The sequence below is a fragment of the Schistocerca piceifrons genome, chromosome 2 (assembly GCF_021461385.2).
Source record: "Schistocerca piceifrons isolate TAMUIC-IGC-003096 chromosome 2, iqSchPice1.1, whole genome shotgun sequence".
In the NCBI taxonomy this organism is placed as follows: domain Eukaryota; kingdom Metazoa; phylum Arthropoda; class Insecta; order Orthoptera; family Acrididae; genus Schistocerca; species Schistocerca piceifrons.
Window position 1 is genome coordinate 929,891,119 of NC_060139.1, and position 12,192 is coordinate 929,903,310.

Genomic DNA, 12,192 nt, shown 5'->3' on the forward strand with positions numbered 1-12,192 from the left:
CCACAGACTGGCCGGCTCACCGGACGTCGACACAAATCCGCCGGGCGGATTCGTGCCGGGGACCGGTTCTCCTTCCCGCTCGGAACAGTAAGAAGTTACTACAGCATTTACTGGAATTGATAGAATTAAAACAAGGAAGATATGGCACTTTGGCGAAACATAATGAAGGCAAAACTATTATTGAATATGGGGAAACAGGACTAGACAGAACTCACGAATAAAATGATAAGCACTTTCAGTTACAGAAGACGTTTATGTCATACTACTAAAAACAAGCACATTACAACCTCACATTGTTAATGCAATTGTAATACTTTTCATTATTTATAATACTGTTTCCAACAAATTTATAAAATCTACTGACATAATCGTCTCATACTAGCTATAAATTTTATAAAATTCTTATTTGCTAACGGAGATTACAACGAAATTCATAGCAGCTTTTCGCTGCTGTTTTCAAGAGTCTAAATAGTTTCATGGTATTCACAGAGTTTTTAATTTCGTCCCTCATTATTCGTTGCAGAAATTACCGCATTACCTTTCTGAGTTCTGTGAAAAGTCTCTCAGCAGAGTATTTTTTGTACAAGTAAAGGTGCACATGTATCACAGACACGCTTTTCGTCAATTCCAAAGTAACGAAACATTTCTCAACATCTTTCTCCATACCTACATGCAGCAAGGTGCTGCCACATTTTCACATCACAGACGTTTTCATATACAGATTCTGACTCAGTATCACAGTCGTGCTTTACTACGTAACTGAGCGTCTACTCGGCTTTGACTTTCACTCTACGTCCTGCGAGGAACTGGACGATCGCCTGAGCAGACAGATACAGTACATAGGCTGCGATGGCGGCGACTAGTAGAACGAATGCGATGACGTCGAGCAGTAGCCGCTGCCACCAGTGCAGATCGAGGGCGGCACTGCGCAAGTGCGGGGCCCCCTTGTGACGTATCACGTACTCCAGCCACCACACGGCACGCTCCATAGACTCCGCCTTGTGCTCGCGGAATATCGACGACAATGTCCTCATGTTGTCCTTGTACCTACAAATAAAAGAACGCTACATCATTGGGCCTTACACGTAAGTACAGTAACGCAATAAGAGAAATGCAGAAACAGGAAATTCGTCAAATTATAGCTAGAATGGCAATAGTGGCCAGACAGAGAGAGGTCATGTAGAGAGAGAGAGGTCATGCATGCGTGAGGTACGGTTGCCTGTGTGAACGTGCGCGTGTTTTCTTTTCTTTTTGGAAGAAGACTTCGGGCTGAAGGTCAGTGTGTAAACCACTTCAGAAATTCAGGTTTGGAATATAACTTTACACATACATTTGTTTACATGCTTGTTCTCTGAAACTTCAGAAGTATATGTTGTTACCTATGAACGGTACCTGTTCTCTTCCGCAACTTTTCATCGTTACAGATACAAACAATATAAACAAAATTGTGTCCTGTAACATACAAGAAATGCGACAGTGATTTAAAATTTTGTGAACCACTGCATGGTCTCTCTCTCTTTCTTACTCACTCACACACACACACACACACACACACACACACACACACACACACACACACACACACACACACACACACACACACACATATATATATATACATCTCTTTTTCATTCTCTAGTAGATTTTGTCCTAAGCAGGAGTTCATCTTGATGGAAAGTGCAGGACCTCTGACTTGCGTGAAAAGACGTGACTTGCATAAAAAGACGGTGCGGCTGGCATCGATTGTGTGGGAAGGCACCTAGTTTTTGTAAGTCAATGGGATGACGTGACAAACATAATTCTGTCAGCGCGGGGCAGCAGGTGGAACGACATTCTTCTGTGGGTATTCGAACGAGCCGATATTGCCAACAACGAGTGAGTATGGCAGCATGCAACTGGACATTTCGATTGTTCCATTAAGTTCAAATATGTAACTATCGGGGCATAAATGAAATCGAGCAGATAACGATGTGTTCAACTGAAGTCGTCCTGATTTAGTTTTCAGTTTTATTAGTGGAGTTTATAGTTTTCGCAGTAACATCTCACTCCAGTTTAATCTTTGCCATGTATTCTGATCAATGAGTGTGACGTCTCATTTCGAATATCATTTCGCAGTGATTGGCTTATAGTATCCTTGCATTTGACTCGTTGCTTGTGTTTACGCAGCCATTAAGAGTTGCCGGCCCCTGTGGCCGAGCTGTTCTACGCGCTTCAGTCCGGAGGCGCGCTGCTGTTGCGGTCGCAGGTTCGAATCCTGCCTCGGGCATGGATGTATGTGATGTCCTTAGGTTAGTTAGGTTTAAGTAGTTTTAAGTATAGGGGACTGATGACCTCAGACGTTAAGTCCCATAGTGCTTGGAACCATTTGAACCATTACGAGTTATACAATGTTCTTAAATGCACATGGCAGTCAGTAAATAAAGATCTTGTGAAAGCCCAAGAGATGCTCTTTGTGTGTTTCCTAGTAGAACTTATAGCATACCATTGGTATTTTCAAAGTTGTCTTATACATACGTGGAATAAATGTGTGTGAACCTTCTCAGAGATAGATGCACCACAACGGAATTATCCGAATAGGACATAAATCTTTAGATGTGACGTGCATATACAGACAAACAAATGATTAGAATTACAGAAAAATTGGATGATTTATTCAAGAGAAAGAGTTTCATAAATTGAGCAAGTCGATGACGCGTTGGCCCACCTCTGCCCTTATGGAAGCTGTTATTCGGCTTAGCATTGATTGACAGAGTCTATGGATATCTTCGTGAGGGATATTGCGCCAGATTATGTCCGGTTGGCACGTTAGATAGTCATAATACTGAGCTGGTTAGAAGGCTCTTCCCATAATGCTCCAAAGACTCTGAACTGGGGAGAGATCCGGCTTGTAGGCCGAGGTAGGGTTTGGTAAACGCGAAGACAAACAAAAGAAACACTCGCCGTGTGCGAGAGGGTATTATCCTTTTGAAATGTAAGGGCAACAAAACGTGGCATAGAATATCGTCGACATACGGCTGTGCTGTAAGGCTGCCACGAATAACATCCAATGTGGTCCTGCTATGAAATGAAATGGAATTCCAGAGCATTACTTCCGGTTGCCAACCGCTGCTCGGGGCGCTAATCCTCAGTCTTCTGCAGTATTTTTCAGAAACAAATGTTTGCAGGCATATTCCATACTGGTAATTACAAAGGTATCACTTTCAACTGTTCAACTGCGTGTGAATTCCTAAGGGATCAAACTGCGGAGGTCATCGGTCCCTAGTCATACACACTACATAAACTAATTTATACTGACTTATGCTAAGAACAACACACACACACACACACACACACACGCACACACACACACACACACACACATGCCCGAGCCGAGGGAGAACTCGAACCTCCGGCGGGAGGGTCCGCAGTCCGTGACATGGCGCCTCAGACCGCGCGGCTACTACGCGCGGTTATCACTTTCACCTTCAGTACTATTTAAGCGCCATTTTTAGTAGCAATTTGCGCACGTTGAACTCAGTGTGAATTATATTGCCTAATTTTCTCCACTATGTTCTTTGATGGAAGTGAGAAAAAGTGTAGAAATGGATTATGACCCGATCTCTACTCATACTAACGTTTCTCGTATCACTCAACAAGACTTTGATGCAGTATGTGTGCATCGCGAAAAATGTTCAGTCGTGATTTGGATTTAGTCTTTCACAACATATTTTGCAGGCCATTCTCTTTGGTACAAGAAGGCAAAAGCATACATTTTCCAGTATGACCATTTCAGTAAGGAACGTCATGAATGATATGAATTTTAAAAATCATTTTTCTAATAAATGCTCCATATCATCGACCACTAAAATTGACCATTTTGTTTCTTTCTTTCACACGATTAAATATCTGCAACACACTGTGACGTAAGTCTAACTAGTTTATGTATAAAAGATGGATTGCGTGGTATATGTTCAGATCCAAATACTTGTTGAGATATGGGCCATTTTGTTGGGACTAAGAGGGCAATTTAAGTAGCAACACTCTCGTAGTGCGAACTGAGGTCTGGTTCGCACTCCGTCGAAAAGTAATACAAGGTTACAAACAGCTGGCTGGCATCCCCTTTTACGTGATGCTGATATTCCAGATATTGGAGTGGAGAGAAAAATCCTCGACGAAGAAAGAGTTGAAATTGCCAATTTATTCGAAATGTAGAGCGTTTTCTGTCTGTGAATCAACAAATAGTATGTTATTTGGAACAAGGATAACACATAAAAATGTCACATGCACGTTCGTCAGGGAACATGTGTTGTTTTCTGTATCGACAAGCTCATAAACGCAGCTAAATACGTTGATTACGAGTGTTTTAGTATTACATGGAGCATAGATCAGATAGAGTGTTTGTCCGCAGCTCGTGGTCGTGTGGTAGCGTTCTCGCTTCCCACGCCCGGGTTCCCGGGTTCGATTCCCGGCGGGGTCAGGGATTCTCTCTGCCTCGGGATGACTGGGTGTTGTGTGATGTCCTTAGGTTAGTTAGGTTTAAGTAGTTCTAAGTTCTAGGGGACTGATGACCATAGATGTTAAGTCCCATAGTGCTCAGAGCAATTTTTTTTCTAACCGCAGAAAACGTGCTTCCAATAGCAATCCATTGAGGAATGAAAGCTGTGTACGGCGATGATTGTATGGAAATCAGTTATGTGCGACGTTGGGTTGCTCGTACTCGTAATGAAGGAAACGGGGGTACTAAACTCAACGTGTATCTCAGAGCTCGGAGCGTTCTCAAAACTTAAAGAACGCCTTCGAGGACTTCACTTCTACAGTGATGCTGCGGTGCAAGCGGACGTGAGGTTGTGGCTCCGTCAGCAATGTCAAACATTCTACAGTGATGGTAACAACAAACTGGCCGCTGACGGAAATGTGTTCGTCGCCAGGGTGACTATGCCGAGAAAAAAGTATCTTGACATGAATGGTAAAGACGTAGATCGTTGATAAAGTTTGTATTATCTAAAAAGCTTTAAGAGTTGTCACATAAAACATTCGGAAGCCAACTGATGATGATGAGATAGAGTGTTTTCCTCTGCAAACAGCAAGAATGTAACAAAGAGCTCTAAACCTGATGAGCTACAACCTGTATTTGAATGTATTATTTTATACTCACGTTTTCACAGACAAGTGATATCCGGGTCTCACAGGCTTCAAACCATCAATACTGCACTTGAGTTCGTAGGACCTACTGATCCGATCTGAGTTTTAATACTGCTTTTTAAGTCATGAAGCTTAAGACCATTTGATTGTAATAATCCAATAGGTCGTCAAGTATGAGAAAAACACGTAAACGTTGACTTACTTGGAGTCGTGCAGGACGCTCCGCAAATCCCTCAGCAGGGTGTCCTTGGTGACGTCACTGTACTCCAGCCAGACTCCTATTCCCGCCTGCTGTATTTTGGCGGCGTTGTGCGCCTGGTCGGAGAAGAACGGGATGACGAGCAGCGGCACGGCGTGGTACGTGGCTTCATTGAGACTCTGCAGGCCGCCTTGCGTTATGAAGAGCCGCACGTTTGGATGGGCTGTAACAACAAAACAACCAAAACGTTATTACAAGTCTGAAAATTCCATAACGATTTCCGAGATTTAATGTCCCATGCGTCTAGCACCAACTACCATTCAACGTTGGAAGTCTGTTAATTCCCGTCGTGCGGTGATAATCACGTCCGAAACCTTTTCACATCAATGATCTGAGTACAAATGACAGCTCCGCCAATGCACTGCCCTTTTGTACTTTGTGTACACGATACTACCGCCATCTGTATTTGTGCATATCGCTATCCCGTGACTTTTGTCATCTCAGTGTCTTCAGCTAGTCGACAAACATTAAACTACTGTTGTGATTCCACTGTGCAGCAAGGGGACGGGCACCCATATGCTAATCGTGGAACGAGGACGGTCACTTAAAGCGCTGCCATGTCTACGTTGTAGCGGCAGTTGGACCGCGCGCCAATGACTTGGGCCGGTCGCTTTCTGTAGCTTGGTAAATGCTGTTCGAGGAAACGACAGAGAAAGGATTAGGGCTCCGTAACTGCGCGGTTCTGTAAAGATTCACCTTTCACCCTGACTATAGATAAGTGTCGGAACCGCCGCCGCATCGAGTAACCATCTTAATTTCCCGTAAATAGTGTGACAACCAAACAAACTGAAAATACAAGGGTCAGTCAAATGAAAATGAGACAGATGGTAAAAAGTAAGTAAAGCTCAATGCCTTCATGAAAAATGTTTGTGGTTGTCAACAGACACATGATTATACCCGGGCGTGCACCTCTTCGTCCGAAGCAAATGGACGGCCATGAATGTCTATCTACAGAGCTCGAGTGGGCAGAGATCGCGACGTGGACGATGGGTAAGGGCTTCCCAGCGAAACTTCCACAATGTAACCGAAACAGCCTTGGCAACATGTGGACGGACACTGTCCAGGAACCACGCGACTGCTACGGTCGCAGGTTCGAATCCTGCCTCGGGCATGGATGTGTGTGATGTACTTAGGTTAGTTAGGTTTAAGTAGTTCTAAGTTCTAGGGGACTGATGACCACAGTAGTTAAGTCCCATAGTGCTCAGAGCCATTTGAACCATTTGAACTGTCCAGGAAGAGAAAAATGCCGCCCGTCAACACTCCTACGCGTTTGGACTCGATGGCGCGCTTCAGTTTTTTCAAACTGTCCAAGTACCACCGTGCATTAGTTGTGGAGCCGTGTTCCAGAAAGTCAATCAGCAGCGGGGTCTTGCAGTCGAAGAAAATGGTCATGATGACTTTACCGGAGCTGGCGTGTCTGTTGGTTCGACTATGCTGCAGAAATTTCGCTGGGAAGCCCTTATACATCCTCCATATAGTCCCGATTTCTCACAATGCGATTTCCATATTTTTGGAACCCTGGACAAAAACATTCGTGGCCGTCGATTAGCTTTGGACGAAGAAATGGGCGCCGGGGCACAATATGGTTTCGCAGGCAACTGCAAACATTTTTCCATGAAGGCACTGACCATCTTGTCTCACACTGCGACAAATGCATTAGCAGTTATGGCGATGACTTTTGAAATAATAAACGATTTACTTAATTTTTTCATCTGTCTCGTTTTCATTTGACTGCCCTTTATATACAGGGTGTTACAAAAACGTACGGCCAAACTTTCAGGAAACATTCCTCACACACACAGAAAGAAAAGATGTTATGTGGACATGTGTCCGGAAACGCTTAATTTCCATGTTAGAGCTCATTTTAGTTTCGTCCACCTACGCTCAATTGATGACGTTATCATGATTTCATACGGGATACTCTACCTGTGCTGCTAGAACATGTGCCTTTACAAGTACGACACAGCATGTGGTTCATGTACGATGGAGCTCCTGCAGATTTCAGTCGAAGCGTTCGTACGCTTCTCAACAACAGATTCGGTGACCGATGGATTGGTAGAGGCGGAACAATTCCATGGCCTCCACGCTCTCCTGACCTCAACCCTCTTGACTTTCATTTATGGGGGCATTTGAAAGCTCTTGTCTAGCCGGCCGAAGTGGCCGTGCGGTTAAAGGCGCTGCAGTCTGGAACCGCAAGACCGCTACGGTCGCAGGTTCGAATCCTGCCTCGGGCATAGATGTTTGTGATGTCCTTAGGTTAGTTAGGTTTAACTAGTTCTAAGTTCTAGGGGACTAATGACCTCAGCAGTTGAGTCCCATAGCGCTCAGAGCCATTTGAACCATTTGAAAGCTCTTGTCTACGCAACCCCGGTACCAAATGTAGAGACTCTTCGTGCTCGTATTGTGGACGGCTGTGATACAATAGGCCATTCTCCAGGGCTGCATCAGCGCATCATGGATTCCATGCGACGGAGGGTGGATGCATGTATCCTCGCTAACGGAGGACATTTTGAACATTTCCTGTAACAAAGTGTTTGAAGTCACGCTGGTACGTTCTGTTGCTGTGTGTTTCCATTCCATGATTACTGTGATTTGAAGAGAAGTAATAAAATGAGCTCTAACATGGAAAGTAAGCGTTTCCGGACACATGTCCACATAACATCTTTTCTTTATTTGTGTGTGAGGAATGTTTCCTGAAGGTTTGGCCGTACCTTTTTGTAACACCCTGTATAGGTATTCCTAATGTCGCAACATTTCCCCTCGCTCTGCGCAATGTAAAATCTGCAATTTTCTAGAGTCGCAGACTGCTAGCAGTTCGCCAGAATCCTTAGATGAATAAAAAAAATCTGTACTCAAATCAGATTCCAGAAGAGGACGAGCACCGCCTCTTGCTACACTCTCGGGCGCCAATAGTTAAGAAATAAGAGAAAGCCTGAACGCCCTAACGATGTTATCTGTAAAAAATGCATAAATGAAAATAAAATAAACTATTTATAACAGTATAATTTAAATAACACAGGGTGAATAAAAAACATGGAAAAGAAAGATAAGAATAGAAAATGAAAATATCGAGGCTAACTGAGCCGTGGCGGGGTTTCTGGCGCCGCCTTGCGAATTCCTGACGACACTTGCTCAATCTGTCGTGTGATGTTCCTCTTGTTTGAGGCCACTAAGATGTTTGCTCGAGGTTGTTGATGGGGAATGGGTTGTTGTGGCGTGGTAACGGAGGGAGGAGTACGGTGTGAGAGGTCCGCCCGGCGAGTATGGCGGGCACTGGCTTCAGCGCCTTGGGCACGGAGTCTGGCGAGTGATTGCTGGGCGTATTTGCGGTCCAATTTGAATCCGTGGCTGACTTGGAGTGCCGTCTTCGCGCATAGCCTGGCCAGCCAGCTGTGGGACGTCACACACTAATGAGACAGTTGAAGCCAGTTTCGGTGTTCTGAATTCTGGGCCCTCTTTGGAGCCGCCAGGCTTCAGCTTCGATTCGTGAACTTCAGTTAACTTTTGGATTTTTAGGTCTTAACTGTTATTTTCTTATTGATACCTAAAGGTCTGTTGGGATCACTGCGATTTCTTAGCTGATCTGTTTCACTACTAGTTGGTTCCTTGAATTGTGGCTGTTGTGTACTTTTCCTCAGTCGATACTGGCCTTGGTTGTTTGTTAACAGGATATCTTAAACTGTGTCAGCCGCTGGTGTTTCCAGAGCCGGAACGATGAGACGAGTTTTTTCTATGCTGTGGCGGAACCCCCCCCCCCTCCTCCCCACCCCATTGTGTTGCAGTACCTAGATGGTTGGGTTTTGGCCGACCTTCCTGCCAAACGGCTTCGAACACCAGATAAGTACCTTGGATTTTGAGGTCTTAACTGTTATTTTCTTATTGCTACCTAAAGGTCTGTTGGGATCACTGCGATTTCTTAGCTGCTCTGTGTCACCACTAGTTCGTTCCTTGAATTGTGGCTGTTGTGTGCTTTTCCTCAGTCGATACTGGCCTTGGTTGTTTGTTAACAGGATATCTTAAACTGTGTCAGCCGCTGGTGTTTCTAGAGCCGGAACGATGAGACGAGTTTTTTCTATGCTGTGGCGGAACCCCCCCCCCCCCCCTCCTCCCCACCCCATTGTGTTGCAGTACCTAGATGGTTGGGTTTTGGCCGACCTTCCTGCCAAACGGCTTCGAACACCAGATAAGTACCTTGGATTTTGAGGTCTTAACTGTTATTTTCTTATTGCTACCTAAAGGTCTGTTGGGATCACTGCGATTTCTTAGCTGCTCTGTGTCACCACTAGTTCGTTCCTTGAATTGTGGCTGTTGTGTGCTTTTCCTCAGTCGATACTGGCCTTGGTTGTTTGTTAACAGGATATCTTAAACTGTGTCAGCCGCTGGTGTTTCTAGAGCCGGAACGATGAGACGAGTTTTTTCTATGCTGTGGCGGAACCCCCCCCCCCCCCTCCTCCCCACCCCATTGTGTTGCAGTACCTAGATGGTTGGGTTTTGGCCGACCTTCCTGCCAAACGGCTTCGAACACCAGATAAGTGCCTTGGATTTTGAGGTCTTAACTGTTATTTTCTTATTGCTACCTAAAGGTCTGTTGGGATCACTGCGATTTCTTAGCTGCTCTGTGTCGCCACTAGTTGGTTCCTTGAATTGTGGCTGTTGTGTGCTTTTCCTGGGTCGATACTGGCCTGGGTTGTTTGTTAACAGGATATCTTAAATATGGCCGGGTGCCGGTTTCGGGATACCTTCGGGCATTGCAGACGTCATCGCTCTGTTAATTATATTGGATTAGGAGGTGCCTGGGTCTCAAAATTTGCAATTGCTGAGGCTATGTAATTTGGTTTGGCAGCCTAGTTTTCTTTCGGGCATTTCATCGTCGTCCTAGAAGTGGTATCTTGCAGTGACACGGGTATACAAACTGGCTAGTTGTTGCTTTCACGTTATTAACCTTGCTGTGTTAATATTTGTTTAGCCGGTCTGTACCCAACGAAAAGGGCCTTGGAAGTTCGGTCCTCTCGTTGTAACCTTTCTTGGCCTTCCTATTTGGTGTAGTCTTGTGCTCCTTGCTATAAGCCTTCTGGTGCATCCCGTGTGAGCAGGCAATTCAAACTCTTGGTAACTTAATGAAGGAATTACTCATGGAAGCCTTCCTGTTTTGTACTTTGTAGTCTTACTTAACTGAAGCAGTTATTAAAGGAAGCCTGCTTGTATTCTATTTGGTAATTTCACTAAACTGAAGCTATTATCATTGAAGGCCTGCCTGTTTTCTGTTTGGTAATTTTACTTAACTGAAGCTGTAATTACTGACGGCCTGCCTGTTTTGCATTTGATAATTTTGGTTAACTGATGCTGTCAACATTGAACGCCTTCTGTTTTCTTTTTGGTAATTCTAGTTAACTGAAGCTGTTTTTATTGAACGCCCGCCTGTTTTGTATTTGGTAATTTTACTTAACTGAAGCTGATTTGATTGAAGGCCTGCCTGTTTTCTATTCGGCAATTCTACGTAAATGAAGCTATTGTTATTGAAAGCCTGTCTGTTTTCTACTTGATAATTTTACTCAACTTAAGCTGCAATTATTGAAGCCTGCCTGTTCCCTTTTAATTATATTGAGAGTTGTTTCATAATAAAGGTTAGCTGAAACTCTTATTAAAATTGAAACAAATGCGCTCTCGCTCACAATGGGCTGTTCGTACCTGCCAATAGTCGCTCGCTTTCACGCATTACTGTTTATATATTTTGTGACTAAAGCCCTTCTGGCCTGTTAACTATTTTATATGTGACATGTAAGTACTGCCTCTGTCTTTTACTGTTAGACAGTACTTACACTTTTTATATAAAAATACCTTTTCCTATAATTTTGTAACTATGTTATAGGCCATTTTAATTGTTTCAATTCTGATAAAGGTACTCTTAGAAGTGTTGAAACTTAGTCAATAAGACTAAAAATAATTGTGACCGAGGGCTCAATTGTTTCAATTCTAATTTAGAAACGGTCACTGAACCAAGCTGCCATGTTTAAAACTTTGCGAAACTCTTATTAATCAAGGCCTACTTGTTTTTATTGCCCTATTATTGAAATCTGATATCTTACTCAGTCTAGGTTGTAAGTAACTGAAATTGTGATTGCCAAAGGCCTACCTGTTTCAGAGGTATTTGTGTCAGTAAAGTGGTAACAGAAAACCATACATGACGGTACATGGGCCCTGACTTCTTGCCTTACACCCCCTCATCTATAATTTCGGGTTTCACTAATGAAACAAAGCAATAAACACAGAAACAGAAGGAATGACGAGCTGTACAAGAAAACTGAAGAAATAAATTTAACGATGAGTAAACGTAGACTGATGTTTTACTGCCATCTGGTACGGGTGAATAACAACAGCACATGCAAGAGAGATTTTCAACACGCCCACCGCCAAAAATATCCAGGATGTAAGTGGCTCCAAGAAATGAGATCTGAAAGAGGTGAAGACCGTAGAACATGGAATTCACAACAGTGATAGCTTTCGAAAGAACGTTTTGGATTCCAATCTCCAGGGAAAACCAAAAAGAGAAATTGGAGCAAAGTTTTCAGAAGTTCACAAACAACAGATCTGTGACGCGAATGAAAAATTATTGGAAAAACCGGAAGTTAAAACAGATGTAGCTATTTACGTGGTCCGTAGGAGACCAAAATTGTGTGAAGAGTAACAACAGCAGTAATTTTGGATTTACCGTCTTCGAATTGTCAATAAGAGCACTGTGGACCATTGCAACTGAGGTGCTGCAGACTGAGAGTGCTATCAACGTCAATAAAAACAAGAACATAGGGTGAGAA

The 12,192-nt window shown here is 43.7% G+C and overlaps 1 protein-coding gene across 1 annotated transcript in view; it reads right to left on the reverse strand.

Moving 5' to 3' along the window:
- Positions 1-273: 273 nt before the first annotated feature.
- Positions 274-12,192, reverse strand: part of LOC124777729 (UDP-glucosyltransferase 2-like) — a 43,761-nt gene continuing 31,842 nt past the window's right edge. The window contains exons 6-7 of the mRNA XM_047253227.1: positions 5,324-5,543; positions 274-1,047 (exon numbers count right to left, since the gene is read on the reverse strand). Coding sequence (XP_047109183.1) covers positions 768-1,047; positions 5,324-5,543 — 500 coding nt within the window. The 3' untranslated portion in view covers positions 274-767. The remainder of the gene's footprint in view (positions 1,048-5,323; positions 5,544-12,192) is intronic.